This window comes from Molossus molossus, unplaced genomic scaffold (genome assembly GCF_014108415.1).
Source record: "Molossus molossus isolate mMolMol1 unplaced genomic scaffold, mMolMol1.p scaffold_m16_p_34, whole genome shotgun sequence".
In the NCBI taxonomy this organism is placed as follows: domain Eukaryota; kingdom Metazoa; phylum Chordata; class Mammalia; order Chiroptera; family Molossidae; genus Molossus; species Molossus molossus.
The window spans coordinates 1,267,535-1,280,343 of NW_023425371.1; the positions used below are offsets into that span (position 1 = coordinate 1,267,535).

The following is a 12,809-nucleotide window of genomic DNA, read 5'->3' on the forward strand; positions in this document are numbered from 1 at the left end:
TGCTTCAGATCAACCCCGAGGTCGTTCTCAAACATGAGGCCTCATCTGTCCCATTGATAAAACTAGTGGGGCTTGTAACTGAGAATATCAGTTTGACATGATGGTTGTCAAAGTGACGTGAAATACATTAAAGGAAGAATTATTCTCTGCCTTTTGTTGTCTGATGTGTGTACGCATAAGTTAAGGGTTGTATCTCTTTAAAGGTATTTCCGTGGAGGTAGTCTGGGACGTGGATTCCATGAAATGAACCCCACACCTCATTGACTAGCATTGCCAGATTTAGTGAATAAAACACAGAAAACTCAGTTACATTTGAACTCCAGATAAATAATGAACAATTTTTTAAATCCTTACCCGAGGATATGTTTTTTGTTGATTTTAGAGAGAGGAAATGAGAAAGAAGGAGAAAAACATTGAGGTGCTGGCGTATGGGATGATGCTCCAACCCACTGAGCCACCTGGCCAGGGCAATAATGAGCAACTTTTTTAGTATAAGTCCCATGCAATATTTGGAACACATTTGGGCATATGATATTTTACCTGGAAACTCTACTGATTTCTCTGATAAAAATTAGTTTCAAATTGAATTGAAAATGTGGTGAGATAAAGGGTGTGAGGGTGGCCAGTCGCATCTGCTGGGCACAACAGTTTCAGGAGGGGCACTTGTTGGCTTTGCAGCATTATTTTAACTCAGTCCTGTCATCTAAGTTTACCCCCGTTCCTTTTCTGGACCACAGACCCTTCTACACCTCACCTCCCCCAGCTCAGCTAAACGACTCCCTTGTTTGGGGCACTCACAGTGATTTGTCGGTTAAAGCTGCCCTCAAGGACACTGACCATGTCCTACACTGGTAAATTATTTAATTCTGGGGGGTGCATTCTATAAAAGTAATCAATGTCTCATTCTATCAACAATATCACTACAGAGTGTCATTTGGGAACAATGATCTATTCGAGCAGAATTTTTTGAAGCAACTGCTATGTACTCAGCACTGTGTCAGAGTCTCTGCCCTCAGGAATGGGTAAATCATAAAGCTGAGGCGGGGGTAGCAGCCCACTACATGTGTGACAGGGAGTCTCAGGGCCTGTACCTGGAGACAGTGTGAGGAGGTCGCTGTCTGTGTCAGGGGCCCGGGGAACCTGCTTATGACCGCTGATGCCCTTGACTTTCTCCAGGGCCACTGCCTTCTTGGTCTCCCCACCCTCCGCCTTCCAAGCCCCTCTCAAGACTGAATCCAGTTGAGGGGTTCCCACCCAGGAGGAAATGGCCGAGACCTCAGCCACTTGCACAAGGAAGAGAGACTGAGGCACTGGTTAGGAGCCCACGGTGGACACGCTTGGGTGAATAGAGTCCTTTTGAAATCACACCCCTGGGGCAGGCTCATGCAGCTCCCACCGTAAACATGTACACCCAGGAAGTGGGGGTCATTTGTGCCCATGCTGGTGGTGACGGTCATCCTGAGAAAACATTCAGTCAAGGAAGCCCGACGAGGAGCACTGTGACCTCACAACGGGAGCTCTGACCAAGGCACAGCTGAGTTAGGGCATTCATTGAACAGCTATTAACAGTCCTCACCAGGCGCCTCCTACCTGCCGGCCACTGCAGTAGGAATGCAAAGGCACCTGTTGCTCACAAAGGGACCCAGATATAGTGCCACTTGGGGCACAGTAAGCTAATTTCTGTAAAGAAGAGAGAAATGAAAATCGGCACGGGAGCTTCGGGGAACCGAGGCCTGAGCTCACAGATGGGGTGAGGCGTTCATTCGGGGCTGAATTCTCACACCTGCCTGCATACACGATTCCACTGAACACACAAAAGAGCTACCCACCTAAGCTGTTAAGACACTTGCTTAGTCACAGAGCTGGGAAGGGACTGAACTGTAGTCCAAACCCAGTGCTACCTGCACATAATTACATGGTGTGCGTGTGCGTGTGCATGTGCGTGTGTGTGTGTGCGCACGCGTATATGGGGTGGTTAGGGTGACCAACAATCCCTGTTTGCCTGGAGTTGACAGAGTTTTTGGGACACACTTTCAAGAATAAAACCAGGAAAGTTAAAGGGGAACTTTCTGAGCAAGTCCAGAAGAACTGGTCACCTGAGCATCCAGAAGGTGTTTGAAAACCTGTGAGGAGTTTTCTCTGTTCTTCTCTTCCTCCCTCCCTCCTCACTCTCTTTCTCTTGTTACTGCCACGTGCTTGGGGTGAGGGTGGAAGGCAGGGTTGGCATTGCTGGTATTTTGTGGTGGGGCAAAGGATTCTAAACATTTTGCAGTTTGCACTGGGTCCCACTTAGTGAAGAACATAGGCATGAAGGCGCACGCACACACACACATTTTAATGTAGTAATTAATGTAATATACATTTTATAAGCCTCCTCCTGAGTTAGCCTTTTATCAGCTTCACAATCCAGACATACCATTTTTTCAAAGACCAGGAAGCGATCCCTTTGAAATACAAACCTCTAGGAAGAAAGTGCTCCTCTGTCCCTGTCGCCGTGGGCTTCAGTCCATCTTCGCCTGGAATCCTGGCTCTTGACCACCATGAAGTGACATTTGAGGTAAAATTTGAAGAATGAACAGAAGTTTTTCAGGAAATACTAGGGACAAGAATATTAGAAGGGAGCCCTGGCTGGTTTGGCCCAGCACTTAGCATGTCGGCCCGCTGACTAAAGAGTCGCGGGTTTGATTCTGATCAAGGGCACGTGCCTCGGTTGCGGTTCGACCCCGGCCCTGGTTGGGGTCGTGCAGGAGGCAACCAGTCGGTGTGTCTCTCTCACATCGATGTTTCCCTCTCTCTCTCCCTCCCTCCCACTCTATCTGAAGATTAATAGAAAAATGTCCTTGTATGAGGACATAAAACAATAAAAGACTATTAGAAGAGAAAACAAGTAAAGGCGCGGCAGCTTGGAAAGGTGTGTGCTTCCTGGAGAAAGCAGGTGAATGCCTGTTACTGGAGCCTGAATTGCAAAAAAATAGAATGACATTTGGCAGATGGGAGTGGACAGTTGGGCAGAAGCCAGATTATGAACCAGCCCTTCAGGATATGCCAAGGACTCTAGAACTTGTCCCACAAGTACAAGGGAGACAGGGAAGGATTTAGAGCCTAGGATAGGATCAGATTTGCAAATTGGAAGTCACTCCTGTAGCTGTGGGGTGGGCAGGTGGCTGAGACTCAACCTGGAGGCATGAAGATGGGTGAGGAGGCTGTTGTTCTCGGGGCTTAAAACACAGAAGGCAGAAAGGACACTGAGTGCGAGAGAGACTCAGGAGATGGCACGATATCGGTCGCTGGTTATGAGACAGCTCTTACCTGCAAGAATAATTGGTCTTAGAAAAAAATGTTAACTTCGGTGAAGGAACTTTTCTTTCTATTGATGTGAACTTTGAAAGAGGTTAAATATTCTATTGAGGGTCAAGGATTTTCTCTGTGAAAAAAGAATTTTCAACCAGAATTCCTGGCTTCTGCTGTTAATATGGAGAACCTAGAACATGGAGGGTAGACCCACGTGGGGTCACGGTGGCAGACAGATGCAAGATGCCCTCCTCCTGGTGCCCATGCTCTTGTGTAATTCCCTCCCCTTGAGTTTGGGTGGGAACTGAGACTTGCTTTGCACTAATAGAAAAGATGACGGGATGTCACTTTTCCGATTAGATTACATAAGATTGTAACTTCCATCTTGCTAGCCAACTCTCTCCCTTGCTGGCTTGGATGAAGCCAGGTGCCAGGTTAGGAAGGCCATGTGGCAAAGAACTGAGGGAGGCCTCAGGCCAACAGTCACCTAGGAACTGAGGCCCTCAGCCCAACCACCCAAAGACACTTAATTCTACCACCCACCACGTAAGTGAGCTTGGAAGCAGGTCCTTCCATAGCCGAACTTTCAGATGAGACCTCAGCCTTGGTTGACACCTTGGCTGTAGTCTTATGAGAGACATTGAAACAGAGAATGCCACTGAGCTATGCCTGGATTCTTTTTTTTTCTCTAGAAAATATTTATTGACAAGTTTTACTTTTCTCTCCATTTTCTGAGAAATAAACATAATCCACAAAATACAATAAAGTGCACTTTTCCCATTTCAAATAAATATATTTTACTCTTGTAAAAATTTAATAATCTGTGTAATTCACCATAGTATCTTAATCAGTGAAATAAAGCTAAGAACTTATCTAGTTGTTGCTTATTTTTATGATTCTCACAGCATTTTGCTGGAGAAAGGTAATACTGTTCTCTGTAGAATTATATTCAGACTTGGATTCTGTCCCTTGCTTCTTGTTTGGAGAAGGCAAAGATAAGCTTCTCTAAAAAAAATGTTTAGTGTCAAAAAGAGTGAGTTTGGGAGAAAGATAGTATCCAAGTCTTTGCTAAATGAACCAAGTTATGTGTAAACTTTCTTGTTAATACTCCCTGGAGACCAGACTACATTCTGAATTATAATGATTCCTTTTGTAACACACTAGCAATTTTTCAAAATTAGTGGCTAAATATTTAAATTAACAGTTGTGTGTGTAATATAAAACCAAGACAGAATTTTAAAACTCAATTAATAGGAAAGGTTAAAAATAATGGTGTTATACAGATCAAATTTATTCTTTTCGCAATTGTTATTAACATTACAAGAACTGAAATCTACTGAATTATACAGACTTAACACAGACTCTCACATACACATAGATCCCTGATCAGTTTAAGACAATGTTTTAGTTTGCTCTTGTAAGTAGTAAGAATATTTTAGTAACTAGCAAAAATCACATTTAGGTAGCCACCAATCTTCAGAATTTTCTTATGTCTAATCTATTTTACCCTCAAAGGAATATATCACCAAGAAATAAAAATCATTAGTAGTACTAACTCCCTATTAGCAGTTAATTGGTGCTTTATATACTAGCAAGCCTACGGAAGTCAATCAAACTGTACTGTAGTTCACTGCCATCACAGCAGGGCTCATTTACATGCAGAAATACTGGTCAATCTGTACCAAAGCATAACTATGTTTAGTAAAAATCTTACACAAGCTATAAAGTGGGTATTAGATCTGTCCTCAGCATTATAAAAGGTATCAACTATTGTCCAGGTGGTGACACAGTATATGGAACTTTTCCCTCTTCATTTTAAAGGGTACAAAATTACATGCTTAGGCATTGTTTCATGGCAACATTTTTATTTCTACACATTTCTGAAACAATTGTGTGCTCAAAAATTCACAAGTAAAATAAAATAAACTTGTTTCCTTTTTTCACATTCTCTATAATTCCTCCATCTCAAAGTGTGTATTAAAGCTGTTTGCCATGGATGTATGTTCAAAGATCCTCGTCAGGCTTGGTTTCAACAGTTCCACCGAGTGACATGACAGGTGCTGAGTCGTGTCATTCTTCAAGGACATCATTTGGTCTGTGCCAGGCTCCCTTTTATCATAATAGAGAGCCCAGAGCAGAGTAATGGTGAGAATCATGGCCAGGATGTGTGTCACTCCAATGGAGATTCCCAGAAACCTTAGCACCTGCAGTAGTTTGGTTCCTCTCAAAAAGGAATACATTTTCTTCCCACAACCCTCTTGATAAAGGTCACTGAGATCTTCCTGGTGGGCCTGTTTGGAACATCCTGAGAATTCCCTGACACAACAGGAATCTGGGGGCCAGTCCATCTCTGTCATTTCCAACCAGTCAGTGAAATACACCACTCCACAGCACTTGAACTCTCTCTGAAGAAAATTCCAAGCATGAGTAAGCCACTGGTATCTAGGTAAGCCATAATTTGTCATTCTGGCTTTCAAAGTGACCATGTCTGACCACTGTACTGGAACCATAATTTCCTGTTCATATGTCCAAACACCACAAGCCAGTTCTACACAGAAAATGACAAGTAAACTTCCAAAGTACTTCAAACACAGGTATTGCTCTTAGACCTGTGACATGTGTCCAACTTAATTTCTGACCGGTGCTTGACTGTATGCCTGGATTCTTGGCCCACAAAAACTGTGAGATAACTGTGCTTGTTTTAAGCCACTGAGTTTGTGGCTTAAAGAGAACTAATACCACCAGTCTCAAAATAATGGCTGGTCTACCCTGCCTCCAAACAAAACCTGGTTATATTTTGTTGTTGTTATTATTATTATTATTATTATTATGAATTTAATTAATTAACTTTTGTTACAGATGTTTCTCCTCCCCCCCCACTGATACCCCCTCCCCCTTCCTCCCCACCCTGTCCCCAGCTTTGTTGTCCATGTCCATTGTTCATGCATACATGCATATAAATTCTGTGGTTTATCTCTCCCCCCCACCCCCTCTTCTGGGTATTGTCAGTCTCTACCCCACTTCCACGTCTCTGGGACTACCCCTTTCTTCAGACTGTTATGTTCATTATATTCCACAAATAAGTGAGATCATATGATACTTGTCTTTCTCTGTTTGGCTTGTTTCGCTTAGGATAACACTTTCCAGGTCCCTCCATGTTGTCTCAAAGGATAAGAGATCTTTCTTTCTTACAGCTGCATGGTACTCCATTGTGTATATGTACCACTGCTTTTTTATCCATTCGTCTACTGATGGACACTTGGGCTGTTTCCAGATCTTAGCTATTGTAAATAGTGCTGCTATGAACATGGGGGTACATATATTCTTTCTGGTTGGTGTTTCAGGCTTCTTAGGGTATATTCCTAGAAGTGGGATCACTGGGTCAAATAGCAATTCAATTTTTAATTTTTTGAGGTAACACCATAGTGTTTTCCATAGTGGCTGCACCAGTCTGCATTCCCACCAGCAGTGTACTAGAGTCTCCTTTTCTCCACACCCTCGCCAACACTTGTTGTTTGATGATTTGTTGATGGCGGCCATTCTGACCGGTGTGAGGTGATACCTCATTGGTGTTTTAATTTGCATCTCTCTGATGATTAGTGATGTTGAGCATTTCTTCATATGTCTTTTAGCCATTTGTATGTCCTTTTTGGAGAGGTGTCTATTTAGTTCCTCTGCCCATTTTTTAATTGGGTTCTTTGTTTTCCTTTTGTGGAGTTGTATGAACACTCTCTATATATTGGAAATTAACCCCTTATCTGATATATCATTGGCAATGATGCTCTCCCATACAGTGGGTTGCCTTTTCATTTTGATGATTGTATCTTTTGCTGTGCAGAAGCTTTTGAGTTTGATGTAGTCTCATGTGTTCATTTTCTCCCTTGTTTTTGTTGGCTTAGGTGATATATCAGTGAAAATTCTGCTGCGTATGATGTCTGAAATTTTGTTGCCTACAGTTTCTTCTAGGATTTTTATGGATTCATGAGTCACATTTAAGTATTTTATCCATTTTGAGTTTATTCTTGTATATGGTGTAAGTTGATGGTCTAGTTTCATTTTTTTGCATGTAGCTGTCTAATTTTCCCAACACCATTTATTAAAGAGGCAGTCTTTACTCCACTGAATACTCTTGCCCCCTTTGTCAAATATTAATTGAGCATATTGCCTTGGGTCCATTTCTGGGTTCTCTATTCTGTACCATTGATCTATCTGCCTGTTCTTGTACCAGTACCAGGCTGTTTTGATTACAGTGGCTTTGTAGTATAACCTGAAATCTGGTAATGTGATCCCTCCAACTTTGTCCTTCCTTTTCAAGATTGCTGTGGCTATTCGGGGTCTTTTTGGTTCCATATGAACTTTTGAAGTATTTGTTCTAGTTCTGTGAAGTATGTCATTGGTATTTTGATGGGGATTGCATTGAATCTATAGATTGCTTTGGGTAGTATGGACATTTTAATGATGTTAATTCTTTCAATCCATGAACAAGGTATGTGCTTCCACTTTTTTATATCTTCCTCTATTTCTTTTTTCAATGATCTGTAGTTTTCTGCTAATAGGTCCTTTATTTCTTTGGTTAAGTGTATTCCTAGGTATCTTAATTTTTTTGCTGTGATGGTAAATGAAATTGTTTTTTAGTTTCTCTTTCTGTGAGTTCATCATTGGTGTATAAGAATACCATCAATTTCTTGACATTAATTTTGTATCCTGCTACTTTGCCAAATTCATGTATTAAGTCTAGTAGATTTTTGATGGAGTCTTTGGAGTTTTCTACGTATAGTATCATGTCATCTGCGAATAATGACAGTTTCACTTCCTCCTTTCCAATTTGGATCCCTTTTATTTTTTCTTCCTGTCTGATTGCTGTAGCTAAGACTTCCAGTACTATGTTAAATAAGAGTGGTGAAAGTGGGCATCCTTGTCTTGTTCCTGTTCTTAAGGGAAATGCTTTTAGTTTTTGCCCATTGAGTGTGACGTTGGCTGTAGATTTTTCATATATGGCCTTTATTATGTCAAGATATGGTCCCATTATTCCCAGATTGCTGAGCGTTTTTATCGGAAATGGGTGCTGGATTTTGTCGAATGCTTTTTCAGAGTCCATTGATGTGATCATATGATTTTTATTTTTCATTTTTTTTATGTGGTGTATCACATCTATTGATTTGTGACTATTGTACCAGACTTGCATCCCTGGGATGAATCTCACTTGGTCATGGTGAATAATTTAAAACCTGGTTATATTTTGGAAGGGTAATCAGTTTGCAGAATCAAGTACATTACCTAGCTAGATACATAGTAGAGATATTCCCAAAGAAAATATCACTTATCTTTCATTTTGAAAATTTCCTGTAATCCTCACTTTTTATTTGTAGTCTTTTTATTATAACTGAAGTAATGTAAACACATAGAAAGACAATAGAACTGTGCAAGTAATAAAAAGCAGAAGTGTCCCCCACTCCATCCCTCCTCACATATCCTCGAGGGAACACTTTTTTTGTTGTCGTTGCACTAAATTTCATCCCAGTACGTGCATGTACCATTATTTAATTTCCCAATGGAAGTTTGGATCATTGGCATTGTTCCCCTACACTTTATTATGAAAATTTTCAAACATCAGGAAAGGTGAAGCTTTTACAGTGAACACCCAGGTACCCACCATCAAGACTCTACCTTTTACACTTTACTATACTGCTTGCGTTGTCACATACCTATTTCACCATCCATTTGCTATCCACCCATTTGCTCGGGTACATTTCAGACTAATTTTCATGTGAGAAGTCAGCTGAGAGCCTTATGGGGTTCCCTTTGTAGGTAACCTGTTGCTTATCTCTTGCTGCTTTTAGGATTCTCTCTTTGTCTTTAATTTGTGGCATTTTAATTACTATGTGTCTTGGTGTGGGCCTGTTTGGGTTCTTCTTACTTGGGACTCTCTGTGCTTCTTGAACTTAAATGCCTTCTTCCTTCACCAAATTAGGGAAGTTTTCTCTCACTATTTTTTTGAATATATTCTCTATCCCTTGCTCCTTTTCTTCTTCTTCAGGGACTCCTATGATGCGAATATTATTACGTTTCCAGTTGTCCCATAGTTCTCTTAAGCTGTCTTCCTGTTTTTTAATAGTTTTTTCCTTTTGTTTTTCTGATTGGTTGATTTTTTCTACCCTGTCTTCTAATTCACTGATCCGGTCCTCAGCTTCCCCTACTCTGCTTTTTAAACCTTCCAATGTGTTTTTCATTTCGGATATGTCATTTTTTATCTCTTCTTGTTGGTTTTTAATTTCCATTTGGCTTATTTTCAGTGTCTCTATGTCCTTACTCATGCTGTTCAGCTTCCTCAAGATCATGGCTCTGAATTCTAGCTCTGTTAACATGCCTAATTGCTCCACATTGATCTCATCTTCGGTGGAGGTGTCTTGCTCTTTCATTTGGCTTCTGTTTCTGTGTTTCACCATTTTAGCTATCACTGTGGGCTTTGGAGCCTGTCAAGTTCTCCCTGTGGGTGTTGGTGTTCTGCTGTTTGTGGCTCCCTCTCCTGGGTTTAGATGAGCGAGGGAGGACCCGCGTTGAACACCACTGTCAAGTCTTACTTTCCTGGTTAAAGTTGCCAGCCCAGGAAACGTACTGTTATCCTCTAGCTTTTTGCCTGGAGACTAGCAGTCTAGGTTAATTGATGAGTTTTGGGTTGTCAGTTGATTGAAAAACTCCCTCTGGTGCTCAGCCAAGGGGCTTTCACGAGGGTGGGGCAGATGCTGGTTGTTAGTGAGCCTCAATTAGCACTTCAATGGCCCACAGGCTGGGGTTGGATCTCCGAGGGAGGGGCTGCTGCCTCTCCCCAGAGCCCTGGGAAGGAGCAATGTGGCCACCGTCCTGCGTGGCTGCACTCAGCCAAAGCTCTGAGTGCCCTCCAAACCCCGAGCGTCCCGACACAGCTCCAGTCCAGTCCGCCCTCCCTCTGCCGGAGCCCAAGGTGAGTGGCTGTGGCTGTTTCAGCCTCTGTCCCGGCTGCGCTGTGGGGCCGCCTGGGAGTGTAACCTGAGGGCGCCGCTCCCAGCTGAGGCCGCTGCCGAGCTGCCGACCGTGGGCTCCCAGCCCCGTCTCGCTCCTTCGCAAGCCTACCGGGATCCTTCGTTGTATGGTCCTCGCAGGCTGCTTTTCTGTTGGTTTTTCCTGTCGATTTGTCTGTGTTATAGTTGTAATTCCAGTTTGGTTCTGGGAGACGGTCTGTGTAGCTCCGTTCACTCCGCCGCCATTTTTCCTTCCCCCATTTCAGACTAATTTTCAGACGTCATTACACTTCCTCAGAAAGACTTCAAGCTAGACATGACTAATAGGAGTTCAGCTTTTGCTCATGGTTCTTTTTGGTTATTTTTTTCCGGTAGGATTTACACATGATGAAATGCACAGTGCTGAAGTGCACGTGATGAGTTCTAGCAAGTGCATAGTCCTGTGCAACCCAAACCTGGTCAGGTGGGTCACAACTTGCCGTCACTTCACAAGTCCTCTCATGCTCTTTCCCAGCCAATCTCCTCCTGGCAAGAAGGACTCCTGGCTGCTCAGATCCTTCATGCCATATGTTTCCTGCTTTAGAATTTCAGTTCAATGGAACAAATAGCATACATCTGTGTCATTCATGTAGCGTTTCCATCTCTAAAAATGTGTTCTTATCTAAAGGCTTCTTTTTACCTGATATCATGTAGACATACCAGTTTTATTTTAGCTAATGTTTGCCATAAATGTTGTTTCCATCTCTTTTACCTTCAAACTTTGCATATCCTCAGATTTTAGGTAAACAGGATATATCTGGATATATGTCAATAAACTTGATGAATGGTGATTTTTTTTCTATTCACATTTATTATAATTAGTCATGAATTTGGATCTACTTTTACCATCTTAACTTATTATTTTTATACTTATTATTATTATAGGTTTGTTTACCTATTTTATGTTTCTTTTAAATTCTGTCTCTATTTTACAAATAACTGATATTGATATCTCTCCCTAAATAAGATAAGAAATTAGCATACTCTCACATTCATTGGTCTCTTCCTATTGCAACCCTGTTGGTATTTTCTAGGTTTTCAGTTCTGGGTTATTATTTATTATGAATTTATTTTTACCCCCTCCCCCCCTATTTAAGGCAACAACCAACTTTACTAAACGATTTCATCTTTTATTCACTTATTTTAAAAAAATGTTTTTCCCTTTATTGATTTTATTTTACTTTTTTTATCTTTTCTTTTTTTCCTTTTATTTTTTTGTTCAGATAGAGTGGGAGGGAGAGAAAGAGAGAGAAACATTGACGTGAAAGGGGCACATTGAGTGGCTGCCACCCGCACGACCCAACCAGGGCCGGGGACAAACTGCAACCGAGATACGGGCTCTTAGTGGGAACCGAACCCGGGTCTCTCTGGACCGCAGGCCGACGCTCTAACCATTGAGCAAAACCGGTCAGGGCCCTTTATTGATTTTAGAGAGAAAGAGAGGGAGAGGGAGAGAGATAGAAACATCGATGAGAGAGAACATCAATTGGCCGCTTCCTGCACGCCCCCCACTGGGGATTGGGCCCACAACCTGGGCATGTGCCCTGACCAGGAATAGAACCCGTGACCTCTTGGTGCATGGGTCAACACTCAACGAGTGAGCCACACCAGCCAGGCTCTTCATTTATTTTTTTGTAGTCTTTCCTGAATATGTTGCTCTTTGTTTTTGTTGTTGTTGTTAATCCTCACCAGAGGTTACTTTTGGTCACTGAACTAGTCAGGGCTGCCATGTAATTCCCTGACAGGGTTTGTCAGGGCTGCTGTGTAGCCCATTTTTTGTTCACAAAAGCAGAAAGAAAAAAAAAAAGAGTGGAGTTTATAATAAAAACCAGGGACCTCCCACTTTACCCCACCCCTGTCCCATCACACTTCCTCGGAGCCAACACTTTTATTCTTTCTGTTTGTAGCTTTCATAGTACAAACCCTTTTACCTTTAAAAACCATGTCAATCCTTTTAGTTCTTCTTTTATTCATTATTATTAGAAAGTTAATATGGTCACATAATTTTAAATTGAAATAAAAATTTAAAAATATGTAGAGAGCCCTGGCCGGTTTGGCTCAGTGGTTGACCCACGGATCAGAGAGACCTGGGTTCGGTTCCCACTAAGGGCACGTACCTCGGTTGTGGTTCGTCCCCACCCTGGGTTGGGTTGTGCGGGTGGCAACCAGTCGATGTGTCTCTCTCACATTGATGTTTTTCTCTATCTCTTTCTTCCTCTCTCCCTCCTGCTCTCTCTGAAGATAAATGCAAAAATGTTCTCGGGTGAGGCTTAAAAAATATATTTATGTAGAAACATTTTCTTTCTCCCTGTCCCCCATTTTATTTATTTTTTTATTTTATTATTATTATTTTTTTTTATCTTCACCCAAGGACATTCTTGTATTTATCTTCAGATAGAGCTGGAGGGAGGAAGAGAGAGAGAAACATCAATGTGAGAGAGACACATCAAGTGGCTGCCACCCACACGACCCTAACCGAGG

The 12,809-nt window shown here is 42.0% G+C and overlaps 1 protein-coding gene across 1 annotated transcript; it reads right to left on the reverse strand.

The window, feature by feature from the left end:
* Positions 1–5,092: 5,092 nt before the first annotated feature.
* Positions 5,093–10,917, reverse strand: LOC118643359 (tetraspanin-12-like). The gene is made up of 2 exons (XM_036281387.1): positions 10,903–10,917; positions 5,093–5,873 (listed from the first exon to the last, which is right to left on the reverse strand). Exons 1-2 carry the CDS (start codon positions 10,915–10,917, stop codon positions 5,241–5,243), a joined length of 648 nt encoding a protein of 215 aa, XP_036137280.1. The 3' UTR covers positions 5,093–5,240.
* Positions 10,918–12,809: the final 1,892 nt, after the last annotated feature.